Here is a 22,989-nt window from a genome sequence, read left to right as displayed (position 1 = left end):
TACAACATTATCTTCAAACTGGAGTTTATTGTATTCATGGGATAAATGCAATGGAGAGAAGTATTTTCATGTATCAGACAGGTCATGTGACTTGTTTGTTCTCTGAGAGTTTTATCTAAATTCTTCAAAATAGGGTTTGGATATTAGGATCGTTTTTGGCCGCACTTTTAATACAGACAGCATTATCTGAAGTCTTCTAGCTTCTATATCTGGAGGGTGCAGAAATTTGCTTGGGATCAATGACCTGCTGAGGAATCCAGTTATCACCATGGTTGAAGTTCGTGACAGATCCCATCACATTCCTCCTCAAAGTGGCTTGGAATTTATATGAACCCGTGAGGCCTGTCACCTGGTCAAGATTGCCAGATGCTGCAGCAGAAAAACATCCTCACATCACTAACCCATCTCCACACTTGACCCTGGGGACCCTGGGCCAGTTTAGTTTCATCACCCCATGCAACTGGAATGCCTTTCCATTTTCCTTGTGGTATATTCCAGTTAACTGTTTTTCAGTCTATGGGTAAACAGTCAGGCACATCGGAGGATCTGTCCATAAAGTAGTTGTGAAGTGATCTTCTGTTACCACTTAAATGTTTGTCCCATCCTTCATCCTGAAAGCTCTCTGCACCAACAGAGGCTTTTCTTCATTCTCCTGAGGAGATGGCTCAGGACTCTCACTAAAACTTTGGGCTGTGTCACACATTCAGGCCGGCTTGCTGCTGTGCCACCACATGAGTTTTGAACTCAACAGTGCAAAGCTCCCGTTGGTGTGGAATGCTCAAGGTCTTTTTGATGCAATGAAATTATCCCCTCTAAGTTTTGTGACAGCTCCTTAGCTATATTAACACGTCAGAACTGAAGCACATTAAGGCTGGATACTGAGTTTTCAACATCATACTGACAAGATGCATATTTTAGAATTAGGTGTTAGCATATAATGCAGTGATCCTGCAACTTTTAAATACTATATAATCAATTGTCATCTTTGTCCTCTATTCTATGGTTTTGGTTTCAGGTCCAAATCCCAACCAGCTCTTTAAAAACTGATAGCTCCATTTTTTCTCTGCATGATATTTTTCACTACACGAGGTGAAAATAAAAAGACAGGAATGTAACTAGTTTTGTTGAGAGCTCCATTAAATACCACAGTATTCAACAGTCTGCTACTAATGAAAGTAGAGATTTTATTCTATCTGTGTTCACTGATTCCATTATACTTACAAAAAAAGAGTAAAAATATTATAAAGAAATCAAGGGTGGACTTTCTTATCATATCATTTGTCGTATGGGTTGGTGTGGATTAGTTCCGGAAAGAAGTTGCTGCTGTTCCTGCTCTGACCTGTGGGCGATGCATGCACGGCCGTGACGTCACCAATCACGTGTGTTGGGGTGATGACGTGTAGCTCAGTAGCAGCAGCAGCAGCTAGCTTGTCAAACCGGACAGCGCCGCCAGCTCCCACCTAGTGTCACCACCGCGACTCTTCTTGAGTGGGTTAGGAAACAAAATGAAGCACACAGTGACTGGGCGGCCGGAGATTGTTCGGAGTTAATATGGTAAGAGAAAGCCGACTTCAGAGAACGAGCAAGCTAACTGCTAATATCCGCCGGTGGTGGCAGCGTTAACTCTCATTGTTGTGGCTACAAGAGTTAGCCGGCTAGCTGTCTGTCAAAACACAGTGTAATTGTACATTTACTTAATGGCGCAACCGTCCCGGAGTCTTTACTGTGCAGCAGTTCGTGATCTCACTCAACACATTAGCAAGAAGAGGGAGTTCAGAGTCGGGATGAGCTGTAGCTCAGCCATGGGAGCAAATTCAGTGACAAACTCTGAAGAATCCTTTTTGAAAACCTGGCTTTGCTCTCTCCCCTGCAGTCATGTGTGATGAGCTGCATCGCCCCGGCTCTGTGGGGGCATAGGTCTGGCTGTCACTCAGGTGCAGCTTGCATGACGAGTGGAGCATTTGCCTCGAGTAACAACCTCATCAGCATTAGTTTGATAATTGAGGAACTGTGGGGAAGACCAAGTAATGGCTAGATTGTTTGCTGGAAGTCAAACATAGAGTGGGAGGACTAAACAGCCACTTAACAATTTCAGAAACTGTGTGTATATCAGTGCACTTACATATACAGTAAATAGACATGCTAATGGCGAATATGGGTGGGTTAAATGGATGGTAACAGTATGTACATTATATGCTCTATATCTATTTAACTATCTATCAGCTTACAGGATTTGTATTGACACATTTGTTAACATTTGTATGTTATGGATATTTCAAAATTGCCTGTCTGTTATCTTGTATGATAATAATAATTAATGGGTCCAGTAAAGAGCAGGTATTAATTCCTCTCGTTGGGCTCATCGAATTAATGTGACATGTGACTGTTGCAACTAAGTAGCCACTGTTTTCAATCTTAGGATTTTAATAAATGTCTCTTTTCTTTCTCTAGAAGTAGGAGGATGGAAGTACCAGCACGATCTTTCTTTGAATGGTACTGCACCAGGACGGGGCTTTGTTTCCACCCTCTGAACACAGAGCCTTGAACTCCATGCATCACGTGAAGTCACTTACTATACAGACACTGCAAATTGTACCACAAAACAGATACTGACAGGCTAGACATGTTTGCTAAATTGAAGAAGAAGATTGCGGAGGAGGCGGCCACAGCACCTCGGAGTGGTGTTCGTATACCACGCACCATCAGCAAGGAATCCATCACCTCGGTGGGAGCAGACTCCGGCGATGACTTTGTAAGTTCTCTGTGGAATCATTGCCAGTCACTAGCTTAATGGTTTGGAATGTTTGCATGTGCTTTTCTTGATTGTTGGCTTTATTACTGATGTACAACAAACCATCTACTGGATGGTATATTGCATTTTTTTTACTTATTACACTGTTTAAAACACTCCCTCTGGTCTCTACCACAATGGTAAAATGGGCTTGGGCATTGTTTAATAACATTGATATACAATTTTGTTCATGTTGCGCTCTCCATGACACTCAAAAAGCACTTAACATAGAAGAAAAAAACAGTTGAGTAATTATCTGATGAATATTGATCTGTTTGATTTGTAATGGTTAGACTTGTACTGTCTGACTAGTAAAGAATAGTTTTGTTCACATTATCATAAGCAGAATGCCTTTGTAGGGCATCGCTAAACGAAGTGTAGTTTTACTGAAATGTTTTTATGCATTGGGAAAAAAAAATTAGTCACACAAGCTGTTTTTAGAAATGTCCTCCGGAGGAACTCTGGACAATTTGGTCTAGACTTTCTCTGCAGATTGTCTTTCACATGCACATCGCAGCGGAAGATTTTCTTCAAAAGCAAGAAATCCTCCGCAGAATTCAGGTGAGGGGTGGTGCAGCAGGCATGACGTAACGTGTTAATTCTGCTGCAGACATCATATACACCTCCTTCACAAATGATCCTTGGAGTTCAGTGCATGTCTGAAAGCAGCTTTAGTTTGAGAAGTTGACCAAACTAGTCTGTGCTGTTCTGTTGTGTTCAAGTCAGTAAAGAAATACACCGCTGGCTCACTTCAAGGTTTTCCAAAGCCAAACAAACATCCCCATGTTTGACTTGCAAGTAGCTGTTTTGATAATCAATTATTTGTTATTCATTTAAAAGCAAAAATGCCAAACATTAGAGAGGAGAAGTTGCTTGTATGTAGGGAATCTTAGTGTTATATGACAGTAAATAGAATATCTTTGTATTTTGGACTGTTGGTTGAACACAATTTAATCACCTTGGGCTTTAGGACACTCCTGCACATTTTTACAATTTTTTTGGGCATTTTGTAGAGGAAACTATTAACCAATAAATCAAGCAAATAATCGACAGACCAATTGCGAGTGAAAAAAATTAGTTGGTTAGGTACTTAAATTGAACTGCCCTGCATTGAACATTAAGTATTTTATACCACCCCAGAACATATTCTTGATGATTACAAAGCACCTTAGATTACTGTGTAGTTTGTGTAGTTTGTATATGCTGTGAGGCAGCTCTATAATATTTAGGCCAGTTGTCTAAATGGTAGAGATTCTCCAGCAGCTCCTGATAATGCTGATGGCCTTGGTCCAGCTGCATTAGTAATCCCTGTGTGGCTCGATAAGAGCCTTTTACTGCCTACCTCCTGTGTAATCGAACCCCAGGGACTAGCTCATTGTGCAGCATCACTGTCAAATGTACAGGTACTCAGTATCAAATTTCCCCTCACACAAAAATAAATAGCAGCATGATGAGATGAATACATTTAACTCATGTTTGAATTCTTAAATGACAATTAAAAAGAAGTAAAGCAGCAAGACTTAAATCCCAACCAGCTCTTTAAAAACTGATAGCTCTATTTTTTCTCTGCATGATATTTTTCAGTACACAAGGTGAAAATAAAAAGATGGGAATGTAACTAGTTTTCAACAGTATGCTACTAATGAAAGTTATTATATCTTTGTTCATTGATTCCATTATACTGTTTTCAGACCAGCCCTAATGATAAATAATTTAAAAAAAAGAAAGAGTAAACATAAAGTATCAAGGGTGGATTTTCTTTATATATAATGTGTCATGTCCGTTGTTAGTGTGGATAAGTTCTGGAAAGTCACAGAAAAAAATCTGAGATCAGTGTTATTGAGTAGAGCCTTGGCTCAGTCAGGATGTTCTAGGTAAAAGGGCTTGGCTGAGACAATACAATAGCATGGAGGCTGGATACTTTGTTGCTCCGTCTGAAGACCAACCAGTGTGACATGAAGCTCTGTTGAGTCATTTGCACCTTATTTATTTTGTATGGCTGGGGCAGATTACTCAGGACTCCCCAAACAGTGTGTACACCCACATCAGAAAGGAAGAGAAGGCAGAAGAAGGATCAGAGAATAAACAGATGGAGTCATTAATGGTGAACAGTGGCAGTGGGTTAGAGCAAAGTGTTTCTGTGAAGTTGGTTTAGATTAGGTTCTCATATTGGTTAGTTAAGTTTGGAGGAAGTCTTCAAGAGTCATGGTCATTTCATTATTTGGAGAGGAAATCTGTATCTGTGTTCAATGAAGCTAAGAGGGGCCGTGCAATACCTCACAGGGGAAGCCAGACTCTGGAGGCTTTAGTGGCATCTCGGTTGCACTTGGATAAATTATTTAGTGAAGCTGCTGGATAATAATGCTGTCATCTGATACAGTGGCCTCAGAAAATATTCAGAGCCCTTCACTTTTTGCACAGTTTATTGTGTTGTATATCTAATTGTTAATTGTTAAATTACAAATTTGCTCATTATTGTACCCTCAACAATCCATAATGTTTTTTCTTGAGTGAAAGTGAAATTGACTTTCACTCAAGATTTACCAAAATATTGAACGTTGCTGTGCAGTTTTATCTGAATTGAAATCTACAGCAAGAAAATGTGCAAAACATGAAAGACACATCATCACATCATGTCTTTATGGTACAATGAAATTAATTAGTGTGGGTTCTACAGAGTATCCATCTTGTTTACATCTAGCCAGAATCTTTTTTTTTTAATTTTAGTATCACTGTAGCTGACTAGCCAAATACCAATGACGTGATATAATTAGGAAGTGTTTGTGGTGCTAAAGCAATACAGTGTATGACTGTTTCTGGCAAGTTAAGTGCTTTTTATTATACACTGTTTACTTTCTTCATGGCCAAGACACCTGAGCGACAAGCTGCCTGATATCACCATGTTCGCAATTTACTAGCAAAATGTTACTGCAAATTCTGGCTCTGAATCAGCACCAAGCTTTGTGTTTATATGAACACTTATTTTGGATTATTTATTATTATTTACAATAATAATAATTGTATTTATATAGTGTGTTTAATGATGCTCAAATAACTAGAATATACTTCAAAAGCAGTTCTGAAGAGGTGGATTTGGGGTAGTGTTTTGAATGTGGGTAGGTTGATGGAGTCTCCTGATAAGTTTGGGTAGAGAGTTCAAAAAGGAGGGGACAGCTATGGAAAATGCTCTGTCGCCCCAGGTCTGGTGCCTTGTCCTGTTTGGCGGTCAGAGTAGGCTGGACTCAGGAGCGGAGGCTACGGGAGGGACTGTGGTGGTGGAGCATGTCAGTGGGATAGGAGAATGAATTAGAAGTTCCTGAAGGACAGGGGTGATGTGATCCTGGGAGCAGGGGCTAATTCCTTTTGGCAAAGTCTGCAGAAATGCTGACGAAGTGTGCATAATGGCCTCAAAATGTCTGCAAGAACGTCTCGTCAGCCCTGAAAGCCCTCACATAGGAGCATGCCACAAAGTCTTTGAGTCCTTGAGGGTGGATATTTGGACTGGGCCATACTTTATGTAACAAATATCAATAGAATAACAAGTGATGCCGAATGCTGTGTTTGTGTGTCTTCAGGCATCTGATGGCAGCAGCTCCAGGGACGACCTGCCAGCCCAGCTCCTCAGAAGAAACTATCAAATCCGGAAGCTGGAGGCCAAGCTATCAGGTAGTACAGTGTAAGCAGCTGAAAGATTCAGTCGGCAGATTTCAGGAGAAATCATTGTCCAGGATGAGAACAATTTAAATCCATGTGTAGCTTGTCTGTAATTCACATGTTTTTGTTTGAAAACGACATTTTCAAACTAAAACCAGTCACAAGTGTTTTGGCTTTTCCTCAGTTTTAATCCCTGTCCATTGTAACACACATATCATGTGACCAGACATTTACAGTGAGCATGTATAAATAGGAATGAAGGTGTGTCCAGCAGCCCCGCTCTAATGTCCCATCTATTTAATGTCCCATTAAAAAAAATAACACTTCTATTGAGTCTGCCCTGAGTTTTCCATAATAGTCAGTTGTCGGACTATTTTCCAATTTCAAGTCACTATCTTTTTTTATCACCTTATAACTCTAACCTTCAACCGGTCAAGGAATTTTAGTCATCATGAATCATGATCTGAAGCAAGCAGCCCCTCTTACAGCTCCAGACATCCTGTGTCCATCAAGGAATGTCTGACAATCAGAGATCTTGAATGGAAATTGTCTGTACTTTTACCAGTTTTAATTATCACGTTGAGAAATCATCCGTGGTTACTTCACCTCCTGGTCATCATGCACAGTCGTATGTAATTTAGTTTTTTAATTGAAACATCTTTACTTAATTTCCTAAATAAAGAATATAGTCTATCATGTGCAATGGCAAACAACTTCAACACATGCACACACAACAAAGCCAGGGTCTGTCTCTCTTTTCTTCTCTGCAAATGACTGTTTCACCTATAATGAGAAAACGGACAAATACTAATACTCTGCATGTTTTAAAATGCATCAGGGGTGTAAGCCATGGTTGAAATCATCTTCCTTGTTAACTGTTATCATTATTTATGTCTCATAATGATGTGATCATGTACTGCTGTTTGTACTCCAGGTGTATATTCAATGGGACAAAGTCACAGTATATTAGTTCCATCATTTCTTTTTTTTGTGTCTCCCATTCTTGTGAATGTGATATCTGAGGAGATTTCTCCTAACAATCTGATAAGGATGAACTGGTAAAAAATCAAAGCTCAAGCTCAAATATTTTGCTGTAACTCTAATCACGAAGTCACAAATGAACAATAGAACAAAAAAGACATTCTTTATCCAAAAGGTCAAAGTTCAGCTTTACGAAAACATCACTATGTTAAGCAAAAACACTTTTGCTTGTTCGTTTTATTGTGAAGGCATTCCACTGTGAGGCAGGAATTCTAGTTGCCCACTAGTTCCTCTGTCCAGTGGGAGGCTCATGTGACTTTGCACCCTTAAAAATGGTTAAAGGTTGCAGAGTGTCATGCAACCTTTTAACCAATGTGGGTTTCTGAGACAAGACAATCATTATTAGTCTTTCCTTCCATTTTTTCTCAATCATGTTTTTCCTTTTGTTTTTCCCCCTCTCCCTTTGTTTCCCCCTCCCTCTCTGTCTCTACTGTCATTTGTCTCTTCCTCCTTCTTGTTTGTGTTTTGTTTGTGTTGTTATCTGTTGGTGTGTGTGTGCTGTTAATATCCCATCCTCTCACCCAACTTCCCAACACTAGACTACGCTGAGCAGCTACGAATTATGCAGAAGACCAAGGACAAGCTTGAATTTGCATTAGAAAAGCATCAGGATTGTACGTACCTCTACTCTCCTCTTAGCTTCCTTTCTCTCATCTGTTTGTCGGCTGTAACAAGAATCACCTCGTGCATCATTGCTTCCTCCTGCAAAGACAGATTTGTCTTCTAGATACTAATATCGTGGGCTTTAGAGGTTTGCTATGGGAGCGCTGGATGCTTTTTTCTTTTAATCTAAACATCCACCCTCAGAACATTTGCACTTTATTCAGCACATTGACATGAGAGTTATCTATGCACTGTCTGTCAGTTTGTTCGTGTAGCCATGTTCCTTCATTATTTTAATGTTAACATGTCTTGTAGCTGTGTTTTGTTCTGCTCTGTTGGGCATGGTGCTAGTGGAGACACTGGTATTTCAGCATCTTAATGATGTAGTTTTCCTGTTATCTTTGAATGTTTTTCTGACATTCCTTGGATTGTCTATGTTGGGCTAAACTGTTGGTCTTGAGGGTGACCCCTAATGTTTTTAGTGACTTCCTGACCTTGTCTCTAGGCTCAAATCTAGATCTTTGCATGAGAAATAGCGGACTCGAAACCACATGTCCACTCTGCACAGTTGTTTTTTTTATGCAGATAGCTCCACTGCCTTTCCAGCCAATGTCCACAGGATGCACAACCAGATCGTCTTTTTCTCTCATCTTAATGCATTGGACCAGCTTCTTTGAATGCTTGAAATTAATTTAAATCTATAAAATGGAATAACATCAATATTTGATGATGCAATTCATTTTGTTCGAGTGGACATGAAGGGTTATCGGCAGGTTGCAGTGAAATGTATATATGTTTGTGCTCCCCAGAGGATGAATCCTTTCCCTGTTCAATTTTTCTCTAAAAATGTTTCAGAACCTATGATACTCCCCCCCATAGTTTTCCCTCCCAACATTTTAGTTCATAGTAAAAAGACATGGAGGACTAAGGTTTATCCTCAAGTATTAACGCTGTAATATAGTAAAAATATGACTTGGGTGTTGGTTGTCATACTTAACCAGTGTGAGGTGTAATGAATATTGCACTTGTAGGTGGCCTTGTTAGTTTCACTTCTCCAGGGTGGATTGTTTGTCTGAAATGTGTATTGCGATCCAAGCTTAAAAAACCTGCATTCTACTCTTTGCCATGCATTGCTTGTCTTTGCTTCAGAGATAATCACACATACTGGTAATCTGACTCACAACTACTAACGGTGCCGCTGTCTGTGCTTTTTGTTATTTTTGTCGTCTTTGTTTGCATACAAACCTTTCTCTATGATTCCCATGTTTCCCTTTCTGGTTCTCTCTTACACTTTTATGACTCAGCATCCATAAAGAAACTTCAGGACCAGAATGAGTCTCACCAGACCAACAGAGCCAAAATGGCAGAAGGAATGGCTTTAGCTCTGGAAAAGAAGGATCAGGTAAACGACTCCGTCCACAGGCCAGGGTAGTGCTGATTATTGGCCTGTGCATTTATTTCTTACTGTCCTTCACCTGCAGGAATGGATGGAGAAGATGTCCAGTGTGGAAAAGGTAAGTCTTTCTTTGGTGACTTTCAGTATTGTGCTATTTTGTGAGGTCTACTGAAAGCTGGTGCAGACCTAGAAGGATTGACCCTCTGAAATGGAGTGGTTTGATTGTTTATGATGTGAAAACAAAGCAGGCTAAGCATGTGTGTGGTTTGAATGAGATATGTGATTTTTATAACAAGGTTTTGACAAAACCCTGTTAAAAACAACTGTGGATTGTGAACCGTGTCTTATTTAAGCTATAAGAGATGTATAGCAACCATGTCTCAAAAACATACTCAAAATGAGTGCAGTGAAACACCCAGTTTTCACCCAGTAATCCAGTCTGCCCTTTTTTTCTCTAGCTTCTATCGCTATAATCCATTTCCTTGGTGAGGAAATGCGCCCTGTAAAGTTTTTTTTCTAAACAAACAAAATGTATCTTTTGATTTAGTGTTCCTCACCAAAACATACTGCGTGCATCCATGAGCTCTAATGAATGTGTTGAGCTAATTTCTTTGGATTTCTTAAAGTACATGAAATGCTTAAATCATTGCAATGCTACATATCTTGTTCATCAGTGGAATAGAGTGTAACGGTGACATACCACGGTTAGAACGATTCTGGTTCTGTATGTAAATGTCCCATTAATTGGATTTGGAGGAAAAAAATATTTGAAAACAGAAAAAAGGCACAGGTACAGGACAGTGAATACATATTTTAAAAGTGAAGAAACCTCACATCCCATAAACCATTGCGAATTATCCAGCGCTTCTTCTTTAATTTAACCTTGTAGTTATTTTCACCCCTTTGGACTCTTCCTCATCATTAAAGGACTGCAGCAGTTTAGAAAGGGAAATCGTGGTAACTCCATGGTAAGCGTAATGTGACACTGAACCATGCGGTTGTAGCCAACATGATTTTCATGGTTCTGGTTAACATTTCCATGGTAACAGCAAGCTCCACCAATCGTCGCAGAGGACTGTGAGTGGTTTATAGTTTCTCTTTTACATTGCGAATAAAATATGTCTCTCTTCAAATGCAGTCCATATCTTTAGGACTTGCAGCTTCTACAGGAGCATATAACATTGTTTCACAGTCTTGTAGCTTGTGAGTCTACCTCGGATGGTTACAATATTGTGGCTGATAATCCAATCCCTATTCAGAAAATGAGATTTTTACATCTGGAACCACACTGTGGAACTCTATAATGTTAAACTACTCATAAATAATCTCTCAGTATGTTTGTCCTTATGCACATGCATAAGATAAACAAAGCTGGGACTCAGTCATAGAAAAACAGCTCCAGAGTGCTATTAGAAGTAAAATCTCCATAGATACCTTAACATGTAGCTTTTTTTCAACCTGCCTGCCCTGAAAATGGACAATGCACGTTTACGTTGCAATAACTGTTGTTATTGTTAACATTGTTATTTTAATTGTTTAGGAGAAGATGGCCCTTTCAGCCCAACTAGAAGAAATGATGGAGCAAAGCTTAGCACTCTTCAAGAAAAGGGATGACCTGGATGAACTGGAGGGCTTTCAGCAGCAGGAACTCGCTAAGGTTAAACACATGGTGTGTACATGTGAAGAGATTTAGTTGGACTAAAAATAGTGATGCTGTCTATTTTTTAATTGAACTGAATTGAAAATTAGAGATGAGCTGGAAAGTCTATTTGGCGCTGTTAGCATTTGAAAGCACAGTTTGTTTTTTGTGACCAGGGTTCATAGCAGCACTTTCATTAGTGCATGGTATGTTGTTGGCTTATGATTTATTTCCCATTTATGTTATCAGTTGCTGCGGAAGGAGGAGCAGCTGAGCCAGCAGGAGCGAGAGCTCCAAAACAAAGAGGCAGAAGTTCAGTCAACAAAGAAAGGGCTGTCTGAGGCTCGAGGGAAACTGCAGCATCTGGAACAGCAGCATAAAGAGAGCTGCACACTCAACTCTGAGCTTGAAATAGAGCGGTAAGTGGACTAAAGAAAAATAGGTAGGTTTATGGAATTACATCAATATGATGAGCTTCTGTGGGGAGAAAAAAATCCTAGTAGTATTTCATAATGTCATGTTTTATGATAGCCCTTTTACAATACAGAATCAATTGTGACTAAGCTTTCCAAAGATTATTCTCTTTGTCTAAATTAACAAAGAAAAAAAATGTCTTTGTGAAAGAATACCATTGAGTGTTTCTCAAATAATTTGCATAGAGAGGATCTGCTGCTGCTGCGAGAGGAGGCCGACAAGAAGATCAGTGAGCTGGAGGGACAATGCCAGGAGCTGCTGTCAGTCATCAAGCAGGTCTCTGAAGACTTCCAGAAGGTCAGCAGCAACAAATAATCACACTGCATTACACAACTTTTCTTTTCAAACGTTTTTAAAAAATATTTACAAAAAAACACTTTATTCATCGATCATTTGTCAACGCACTTTTTTGGTCATGCAAGTGTGTGTAATTTTGTTTTTCAGTCACAGAGTATGGTGTCAGCTTTAGAGAAGTCCCTCCATGATTTGCAGTCTGAACAGGACGCCCTGAAGCTGCAACAGCAAAAGGTGAGAACATAAACATCAGAAGAAGTTATCTATTATTTCGGAATGGAAAATTTATACGAGGCAGTGAAAGTCACCGAAATAGGTCACATTACAGGAATATAAAACAATGGAACTGATTGTTTTGAGAACAGTAATCAGCCTTGTGTTAAAGATTCAATAAATTAAAACAAATATTTAATTTTCATTCTTTTTAGTTATAAATGAGGAAACATGGATTCTGTACCATCTTCTCTTTGTACCATCAGGCTGCTGTAACGGAGGAGGACAAGGAGCGCATGTTTTTGGACCTTCAGAAGAAAGTAACCTCCCTGGAGAGACGACTGCAGGGGAACCTGAGTCAGGATGAGCATCTACAGGAGCTTCTCCAGGAGGTGAAGAAGTCTAATGGATGGATAGATAGATAGATAGATTGATATATAGATAGATAAAAACACATAAGCTGAGCAACTATTTATCAGTGCTGCTGTTGGCTTTTCAGAAGTCCAGTCTGGAGCAAAGTCTGGCAGAGACCAGAGCAGAGCTGCTGGCTGTTCGGACTAACCATGCTGATACTGTCAGCTCTCTGGAGGCACAGGTAAATCAGTGCAATCAGGTCATGTCCCCGTATCTATTATCATACTGTGTCACCCAATCTGCAAACCCTGTGAATATAATTCGATATAATTTCTGTTAATGAAGATGAAAAATTATAATCATGTTACTCAGAGAGAGAATATTGTTCTGCAATGATATGATGTAATGCCTACTTAAGCCCCTCTTTGATCTTATTCATAATTTCAACAAATGAATAAATATGAAATACTAAACTTTACTACAGGTGAACAAAACAGGTGCACAGTTATTTCTAATCCCATCCTGATATACAGTGTATATCACTTCCATGTTCACATGTGTCTCTTGTCTGAAGGTATCCAGAATGAGCTGCAGCATTACTGAGCTGCAGACCCTTCTCCGACACAAAGAGGACTCCTCAAGGGCCTACAGAGAGAGAACAGACACACAAGTAAGCAATTAGAGACAAGTCAGTGGAAAAACATAAAGTAATGACATCTCTCATTTACAGGGTTGATGTGCTACTCAAGGATTCAAAGCTGAGAGTGGAAGAACGTGTTAGTTTGTTCTACAGGTGTTGCCTTCACGCCTTACATTTTTTGATAGTTATGTCTTGTTCAGCATAAGTTACTTTCAGAATGAACTCAGGAGATCCTCCAGACTTTTACGGACTCTCCCCGGCTGGCACCCTAGTATAAGGTCTGCAGAAAGTCTGGAGGAGCCGATGTGAAAACACAGTAGCAGATCCCTAAAAAAACAACAAAAAATCTCAGGATGAGGAAATGGTGCCACACATATAGAAGACAAAATGTCAAGAGAGCTTTTGGTGATCAGGGCAGAGGGCGTATTTATTATCTCTGTTATCTCTGTTGCTTAATTTATAGGTTATGTCCTGTATTGGCCTGCTGCACCACCCCTCACCTGAATGCTCTGGAGATTTCTATTTTTTTGTGAACACGCCACATGATGTGGAAGATCACAGTCAGTCATTATAATATTTTGTGTTTCAGGTTGCTAACCTGGAGCAGCAGATCATAGAGAGTAGTGAGAGACTGAAGAGTGCACAGCAGCAGATCACAGAGAAGCAGCAACACATGGATAAACTGGTGAGGACCATGATATTAGTGAGCCATATTCAGTATGAAGGAGCATTATCTAAGTACTTATCTGAAAAATATAAAGATGTCTACCTATCACATAGTTAGCAAGCTAGCCAACCAAAGCTGACTTGGCTTTAGCGGGATGGGCTGCCTTAAAGGCACAGTTCACAGAAAAATGAAAACTCATTATCTACTCACCACTATGCTGATGGAGGTGTGGTTGAAGTGCTTGAGTCCATAAAGTCTCAGGGGTAAACAGTGTTTAGCCAAGGCTACCTCTTCTTCAGACGTAATATAACAACAGAGAAATCATAACATGCTTTCAAACTGCTTGTGTGGTGTCATTCAAGTGTCCACAAGCTCTGATTCATATTTGAACTCGAGACGTGTGTTAAGCCTAATTGTCTGCTACCGGAAGTAGCAAAGCTACCGGATGTAGCCACATGATGGTGTGCCAAAGGGTCCATGAACACACCTGGTAGTAGTAAAGATATCACCACACAAGCAGTATGAAGGCATGTTATGTTTTTTCTGTTGTCTTATTACGTTTGAAGAAAAGGTCACCAATTACATCAATTATATTGGATTCTGCTGCAACACTTTTTACCTCGAGACTCCAAAAGTGTTTTGTGGACGTAAACACTTCAACCACCCCTCCATCGCCATAGTGGTGAGTAGATAATGAGTGAATTTTCATTTTACGGTGAACTATTCCTTTAAAGAAGCCTGAGCTAAAAGTGGTTTAAACGAGGCTGAAAAGAGGAGCTTCAGCAATGGACAGTATGAGGAAATTTGAACATAAAAGCATGTAAACCTTTACAAGAAATAACACTAAAATTATGAACCTGGATATGAACATATGTCCCCATTTCCACGACACTGGAACATCTCAGTAATTATTGTGGAGGAGACAAGAACAATAATGGATCTCTGAATCAATGAAAAACGTGTTAAATGTGTTAAACATCCAGAGGAGGCTAGTTGACAGTATGTCACAGTACATTACTGCCTGATGTGCAAGTGTACTCTCACAATCATTAATTAACACAGTAAACTATTAAACCATAACCTGTATATCTCCAAAATATAGAACAATTAAAAGAAGATTGCTGTACTATTAAAAAGCTGTTCTGTTTATGCAATTTTATTTAGAAAATTAAAATGATTCATTTAATTTATTTTACGTTTTCTTCAGGAAGGAGTGTGGAGTGCAGAGAAAGCTTTTCTGGATCAGCAGGTGTGTTTGTTACAGCAGCAGAGTGAGGAGAAGGTCGGCCGACTGGAAGAAAGCATCACCTCTCTAGAGACAGATAAACAGATGCTTCAGGACAGGGTGGTATGTTCTGCTTGGGTTCGCCACTTCTCATTCATTAAAACAATTAATAATAAGCTATAACAGTGCAGAGGTCATGCTGGTAAAACCATGTTAGTTCAGCTGAAAAGATTGCTTATTTAAATTTATTCTATTGGCAAAATTTTAATACTATGTTTTATTAGTGCTTAAATACCTGAAACAAAGAACTGCTGTGTTTTACAATAGCCCACAAAGGACAAACCAAACTGACTCTAGGGAGAACCTTTCGTGTTTCTCTCCTACATGCTTTGAAAGGAAGGGGAGGGGTATTCTGTAGGTTGAAATCTGCAACTTCACCTCTAGAGTTCATTAAATCCCACACACTGGTTCTTTAATCAGCAGTAGAATAATTGTCAATATGAATGTACTTATTGCAGTACTTTCCTTCCTGCTCTTGTACTGTAGGCCGATCTGGAGAGGCAGAAGGACGACTTGAACTCCACACTGAGTCAGCGGATAGAAGAGCTGGAGCAATGCAGGGTAAGACCAAATATCACTCACTGTCGTTTTTTCTTTCTGCTTTTTCTTCATAGCTTAAAGCAACAGACAGGCTACAATTTAGCTTGTCCATATAAAACATGGCCAAAGATTCAAATTATATCAAATGATATTGGCTGAAACCACTTGCTACATACTTGGGATTAAATATCTACTCAAATTGTTTGAGCCTCAGAATATTAAATAAAAGCTCTAAAATCTCAGTAATGATGGTCATGGACCTCACTCCCTGTTTCTGTGTGTTCCCTCAGTTGGACCTGAGCAGTCGGCAGACAGTGAGCACAGAAATCGCCAAAGCACTAGAAGAAACCAGGCGACAGAAGGAGGAGCTGCAAACACAGGTCTGTGGATAAACACACAACAGACTAGTAAAGTTAGAGTGTGTAGAATTTTGTGATATCTAGTGTTGAAATTGCATGTCGCAGCTGAACACCCCTCACCTCACCCTCTCCTTCCAAACATGATAAAGAAACTGTGGTAGCTTCAGTTGTCATAAAAACTCAAAAGGTGTTTAGTTTGTCCAGTCTGGACTAATATAAAAACCATGGCGGCCACCGTAGAGAGGGTCCCCTCGATGTAAATATAAAGTATTTAAATATAAAGGGTCTTTTCTGGGCTAAAGAAAACTACAATTCATACAATTTAGATGAAAACTAGAGAACTAGTGAAAACATCATGAGGATTATTCTACATTAAATTTCTGCCAATAGTTCCCTTTCACCTAAATCTTACACACTGGACCTTTAACAGCTAACAGCCTCCTTCTTGAACAATCACAGACACTAGTGTCAACATGTCTATCCTTGGACCAGAAATTGCTCACTCACAAAATGTGAAACATTGTAGTGGAAATCCAGAGCTGGTTTTTTATTCTTTGTTTGATTGTGAAAGCATCTACTCTTTATCTTTTTCTTGATGTCAGGTTGGAGAGCAAACCACATCCCTTCAAATGTCACAGCAGGACCTGTCCACTATCACTGAGAAGCTAGCACTGAGGGAGGAGGACATCAAAACTCTCCAGAACGGTGTGGACAAACACACATGTTCTCACAATAAGTCCTAAAGCCCTCACTCACTCAGCAGAGAGGTTCACTTCTTAAATCAGATGAGCCTGAAGTCAGAGGTGGGAGATCATGGCTGTAAATCAACATGGTGGATATTGGGTCAAAATAAATATAAGCATAACTTTTTTCACATACTGCGTGTTCACCACTGGAATGAGGGATTGTGATGCCATTTAATTATACATTGTATAGATAAGATGTGATTGTCCTTGTAATTAGCTGATTCTACATCAGCTGGTCACATGTATGACCAGTGTTATTGTTGCTTTAAAGGCAGAAAGTACAATAGTGGGTTTGTTATATTAGGATGCATTTCAGTTCAAAGCATTGTCAGCTTAGCGATTCAGTTCTTTGAATTTTGACTTTCTTATAAGCTATTTTCAGACCTGCACTAAAATCAAGAGAACCTCCTGACGTTCTCCGGACGTGTTGTGTGTGAGAACGCAAATGTCTGAGTAAGAGGCTCCGGACATTCTCCAGAGTTTCTCCTGCCACCTTCCTAGTAATTGGGCTGTTCTCTCGAGTCCATGTCTGGAAACGGCTTTAGTCTGATGAGTGATATTACTTTCCTGTGTGTTGCAGAGGTGCAGAGTCGACAGGCCTCACAGGTCCATCTGCAGGAGGAGGTTGAACGGCTGCAAGCCCAGCTCGAGCAGATGGAGGTGGACAGAGACTCTCAGCTGATTTACCTGAGGAAGGAGCTGCTCAGCCAGACACAACAGCTGGATAGCTGCCAGGCGCGGGTCAGCAGTAACCCATACACTCAAACATCTGTGAAAATAGTGCACATGCTCTCATAAAAAACCCTTCCATGCTGAAGAGTCAGTCTTCCTCCAATACTCTTCTGCAGACACTAGAGGGGCTGCCAGAGGAGCTGTTTGTTCAGCTTGTTTCTCTGATAATTTACGATTCATACATTCCAATGACTAAAATTCTTCATCCAGATAAAGATTGTAGTTACAAGGTTTCTTGAGGTTATACTGTAAAAACGGTGATGTGACTTGAAAAGTAACAAAGTAGTCACCTGTGTCTGGCCATCTGGCAGACAGCTCACATTTATAGAAAACTCTGTCTATACTAAGAGTGCATCCACACTACTATGATTTAGTGTTAAATCACATCACTGCTACGTTCATGCCTCAAATCAAGGGAAGTCTTGAACTGCTGTTAACCCGGTTTTTGTGACATAGTCACTCCCATTTGCTTCCTGATTAGTTCTTATCAGTCATGACTTGTGCGTGTGTGTTGTTTAGATCTTGTACCTGGAGGTGGAGGTGGAAACCCTGACAGAACAGCTTCACAGTCCAGAAGTGAGCGAGGAGGATCAAAATGGCAGTGTGACGGTGGATGATCTGGATCACATTCAGAAAGTCAACAGAGAGCTGGAGCAGCAGCTCAGTGACAAGAACAAGGTCAGCCACCTGAATAGTTCTGTCGTTCTTCTGGTTTTTAATGACATGTCAGTTTTAGTTCCAAGTAGATACATTTTTTAGATTAAATGACATTTAAATGAGTCAGTGTGATGCTGGTTGTTGTCCTGCAGACCATCAAGCAACTGCAGCAAAGACTGGCAGAACTGAAGAGGACGCTGCAGAAAGAACTGGTAAGACTAAGTGGATGAAAATTTCTGGATTAAATTAGTTGCTCGACCTTGTTCTAATGATATGAAGCTGGATTTGAACATGGGCTGATATGGTAAAGATTCAACCTTAATAAATGTAATATTTAATTGCTCGCTCAGTTTTAAGAGGTGACAAACACACTAAACTGCTGTATACAGTCAGGTTTTGTTTTTGCTTGTAGAGGTTTGGAACCTGCGTCTCACCTTTTCAATATATCTTTACGCTTGTCCAATAGGTGCACACATCTGTAAGGATCTGTTCACTGCACCTTCGGATAGAAGCCAAGAACAAAGAATTTAGGCTCTACAGCTAATTAAATAGATAATATCTTTTGAACTACTACTCTTCCCAAAATTTCCTAATCTTAGGACATTTCCATATACAATGAAAAACATTTAAAGGCTGAAAATTCCTCCCGTAGTTCATCTTTCCATGCTCGTAAGTTTTGATTCTGATGATTCCAGGGGTGTGTGTGTGTTTGTGTGTGAGAGAGAGAGAGAGTGTAGCGGTGTATGTGTGAGATAATAATAATAATATTAATATAGCACCTTTCAAGAGACCCAAGGAAGCTAGTATGATGTTAAGTGTAAGGCCAAGTATGAATAATTTCTCACAGGGCCTCTCATAGTATTTCCTTTTCTGCTGAACTATAGAAGCTGAAGCCTGAGCCAGAAGTTGAAGGGAAGGAGAAGTGGGTAGAAAGCCGAGCAGAAAAACATGAGCGGGTTTGTCCGGAGCCACCCTCAACGTCAGCCCTGAGCCCCCCGACATCCAACACCACCGTGACCAACACATCAGACCTCAACGACTCACGAGAAATCAACTTTGAGTATCTCAAACATGTCGTCCTCAAGTTTATGTCATCCAGAGAAGCTGAGGTAAATGCTCTTTTTGTGAAACGCACTACAGCTCTGCCTGCTGTGAGGTAAATAAACCTATGATATGGGCTCTGAAGGCAGTCTGAATCTCTGTTGTGTGTCTTGGTCTGCCAGGCATTTCAGCTAATACGAGCTGTATCAGTTCTGCTGAACTTCACTCGAGAGGAAGAGGACATGCTGAAGCAAACTCTGGAGTACAAGGTTTGTGTTTCACACTGCATTAAGTCTTCAGCTTGCAACATGTTCTAACAGACCACTGCCCTTTGAATTCTGTATTTGTCATAATATAATGTAAATGTTACTCAAGCATTGTTTCTTAAATTTTAAGGAAAGTTGCTACTGTTCAACATCTTTTATGTAAAAATTGAATTAACCACACCCAGATATGTCATACAAGTCATGGAGAAGAGAGATACACTTGTTAAACGTGTGAAATGCATAACCACCTGCATTTGCTTTAAAGACAGTTTTTAACATCGGATTACATGAAGGTTTCTCTGCTTCATTTCTGTCATGGTCTAGTTGTGTTTTTTCCGTGATGACATATCATTGGCAGCTGTATAAATATTTTCTAAATGTTTTTGTCTGCTGTTATGTGACAGCGTGACTTACCTTGAAGTTTGTGAATTTAAACAATGAGACTGGTAGTCTTATGTAACAGTTTTAGACGGTTCCATGATGCTAATAATCACATCTCACAAATGTGTAGTTCACCAGACTAAAACAAGCCAATTACAACTAATTCATACAGTTAAACGAGTAGTTAGGTCAATCCAGTGTGAAACATTAGTTAAGTAGGAGAATGTTCTTGTAGTAGGCCCAATGCCTCTCTACAATAAAATGAGCACCGTATATATTAAGTTTCACTGATCATCATTCTATATTTATTCATATTCATCAGTCTAACCTTGTCACTGGTATGTTTGTTTGTGTTTTGTTTTTTAGATGTCCTGGTTTGGTTCCAAGCCTTCTCCTAAAGGCATCACCCGGCCTTCAGTCTCAGGCGCTTCAGCTCAATGGAGTTGATAAGCAGCAGAAAGAGCTGCAGCGATGGAGAAAAAAGGAACTTAAGGACCCCCTCCAGGAGGAAAAGGTCTTTCCTGCTTGGCTTCCACCATTGAGCAGGATTCTAGCTTTAAACCTAAAACAGCCTCCCACAGTTTCTTCTGAAAACTGAGTGGGAAGGACTGTTGTTTACTGATCTGTGGGGACACAGAAGGGCTCCACAGGTTATGGCATAAAGACTTATTTATAATCAGTTGTTCATTTGAAAATGACATTATTTTCTTGGTAAAGGTTGAGGGCTGAGACGGTGTTTATACCTAATGTTATCGCGTAAAATGACAGACACATCATTCACTCTTGAATAGAAAGTTTGTAATCATCAGAGAGAAATAACAGACTGACTAGACCACTGTGTCAGGAACTGCCTTGTTTCCACCCATATTCAAACTGCACAAGGCATATCAGTTTGTTTTGGAACAAAAAGCAACTTTAATGTACTAGAGAGCAGGTTCAGACTTTGATTTCTGAAATACCCTTTAGTCGGTCACTTGATTATCCTTCAAATCACACATGTCCTCATGAAAATGTGTCATTTTCATTCTGATGCAAGTTTGTTTCAGTAGCAATGAGAATGTATACCTGTCAAATGGACCCAAACTGTGTCAATGTAAATATGTTTATATGTCATTTCCTCCGAACTGAAGCCAGTAAATATTAGATTCACAAATTGACAAAGTGCTGTGAACAATCAAGAGAATACAGGCTGGGGTCATTGTCCAGTAGCACCATCAAAACCCAGAGTTTAATAGAGAAATGACAGTAATGACATTTGATTGACTATTGATTGGCTAATGATCAGCCAGGGTTATCTGGATTGAGTAATTGCTTTCATTTCTCTTTATAAAAGCATTTTCATTATTTTGCTTCTCACTGTATAATTGAAACCAGCATTTTAAGATCTAAGGTCTAAACTAGAAACATTGACAGGTTTGTAGGCCACATATCAATACTGACATTTTAGAGTTTTAAAAGAATCTGATCATAGTCATTTTTATTTATTATAAACATATTACCTAGACCAACATTTTAATAATGGTCCCTCAAATAGAATCGAGATGTGGCCGAGATGTGTAATATATTTTACAGTTGGAAGATAAAGTTGCCAGCTGCACAAACTATCTGAGACATAAGTTTTTCTAAATGACCTCACATACAGTTGGTATTTCTGTACCGCAGCTGGTGTACTGATATATCTGTGATAACCCAGAAGTAGCCAGCTCTATCTTTTTATTAAGAACTGATGATTTATGATTTATAGTTGATATCAAAATCTAACTGCATTGGACTGTTGCTACTATGACGTGAGCCTTGCAGCAGACCTTGCTTTCAGATCTCTCGTCTCTGTCACATACTGTATGTAGGCAGACTGCAATCTAACAATGGCTTCAACCTAAACCACCTATAAGCTAAAAGGTTTGGCTAGAACTTGTTGGAGAGCTGTAGTTTGGAGTCAGTGCCTGTGAAGCTCAGTTCAGGGTCTCTCTCCTCTGTACTGGTACCGGAGGAACAAAAATGGCTGCCACAGTTGCCACAATCTGTTCATGTAGACTGTTTTAGATCCTTTAACACCAATATGAATGATGTGGACTTTTTTTGACCATTTAGATAATAACTGTGGTAAAATATATGAATGCAGTGTATGTGATGACTGGAAGACATGCTCTACCTTTACCTGCCTTTGCTAATGTAAATGAAGTACATTCCACGTGTCTATATATGTATAGAAATATGTACATATGGTATGCATCGAGAACTTTATAAATCAGTGGATGTAAATGGTTTGATGTTTTAAGTTTGTAGTATTTATCAACATATACCAGAACCCATACATCGTTTTTCTTCCGGTTGTCAATCAGTCCCACAGCCCATCACCATCCACTGTCCCCAGTGTGATTTCATTCACAACATGATGATATTTATTTTTAGTGAGAAGCCCAGGGAATCTGCATGCCTGCTGAATCGTTGGATCCCTAAAGCAGCCTGGCCCCCCTTTACAGTTTTTTTATTTTATTTCCAAATGTCAGGGTATTCTGCATTTGTTTTCATGCTTGTTGTATACATAGAATGTTACAACACACGAGGGTGTCTGCAGCAAATGAAAAGTCTCAGAAAACTGTGTCACCCATGTGTGTATTTCATGTGTGGTTGTATCTGTTGTAATCATTCTGTGTCTAATACTCAGATGCAGGAGAACATCTGAATGCAGAACTCATTGCGTGTTACTAATGAGAGGTAGCAGACTCATGTAGTTACCGGGACCCTGCTGGGTAATATACTGTCTCCATGAGAATCGAATTAAATGATGAATGCACTTTTTACCAGATTGATTCTGCTGACTTAAAACCCTGTAACACAACTCTACAATCACTACAGCTGTTGTGTCTTTTGCTTTTTATGGTTTAACAATTGCTGCTGGGTTCTCATTTCTCCCATTTCTTAATATTAAAGCTGAAATGATAAAATCACCTCTTCTGTCTCCAGATCCTTTATATTTGCTGAGAAAATAGTGTTTTGTTCTTGTTCCTCCAATTTTGCTAATATATGCTATTGTTGAAATATGTTAGTATTCATATTAATCAGAATCAGAATTCCTTTATCGTGCCAAGATTTGGAAATTAACAACGTTGCAACTCCAAGATAACATTGTTTGCATATATGCTCACACATTATTTGCAATTGTATACAAACATTTCACATTATTATCATTTGTAATTTATTAATTGTTTTAAT

The 22,989-nt window shown here is 39.5% G+C and overlaps 1 protein-coding gene across 4 annotated transcripts; it reads left to right on the top strand.

Annotated features, from left to right (window-relative positions):
* The first annotated feature begins 1,317 nt into the window (after positions 1-1,317).
* On the top strand, positions 1,318-22,724 carry golga1 (golgin A1). Of its 4 annotated transcripts, none has more exons than XM_020102397.2 (24): positions 1,318-1,554; positions 2,452-2,752; positions 6,367-6,457; positions 8,026-8,100; positions 9,394-9,491; positions 9,571-9,603; positions 11,026-11,154; positions 11,374-11,543; positions 11,784-11,895; positions 12,043-12,126; positions 12,372-12,497; positions 12,605-12,700; positions 13,034-13,129; positions 13,689-13,784; positions 14,974-15,114; positions 15,538-15,612; positions 15,882-15,971; positions 16,553-16,655; positions 17,277-17,437; positions 17,948-18,106; positions 18,238-18,297; positions 18,970-19,194; positions 19,309-19,395; positions 20,140-22,724. In XM_020102397.2, exons 2-24 carry the CDS (start codon positions 2,624-2,626, stop codon positions 20,218-20,220), a joined length of 2,517 nt encoding a protein of 838 aa, XP_019957956.2. In that variant the 5' UTR covers positions 1,318-1,554; positions 2,452-2,623; the 3' UTR covers positions 20,221-22,724. The 4 variants fall into 4 exon arrangements, with proteins under 4 accessions (XP_019957956.2, XP_019957957.2, XP_019957958.2 ...); XM_020102398.2 differs by having other exon boundaries at positions 1,365-1,554; positions 2,455-2,752; XM_020102399.2 differs by lacking the exon at positions 8,026-8,100 and having other exon boundaries at positions 1,368-1,554.
* Positions 22,725-22,989: the final 265 nt, after the last annotated feature.

Source organism: Paralichthys olivaceus, chromosome 4 (assembly GCF_024713975.1).
Source record: "Paralichthys olivaceus isolate ysfri-2021 chromosome 4, ASM2471397v2, whole genome shotgun sequence".
Classification (NCBI taxonomy): domain Eukaryota; kingdom Metazoa; phylum Chordata; class Actinopteri; order Pleuronectiformes; family Paralichthyidae; genus Paralichthys; species Paralichthys olivaceus.
Note: the sequence above shows the minus strand (reverse complement) of the source record. Positions and strands in the feature narration are given on the sequence as shown.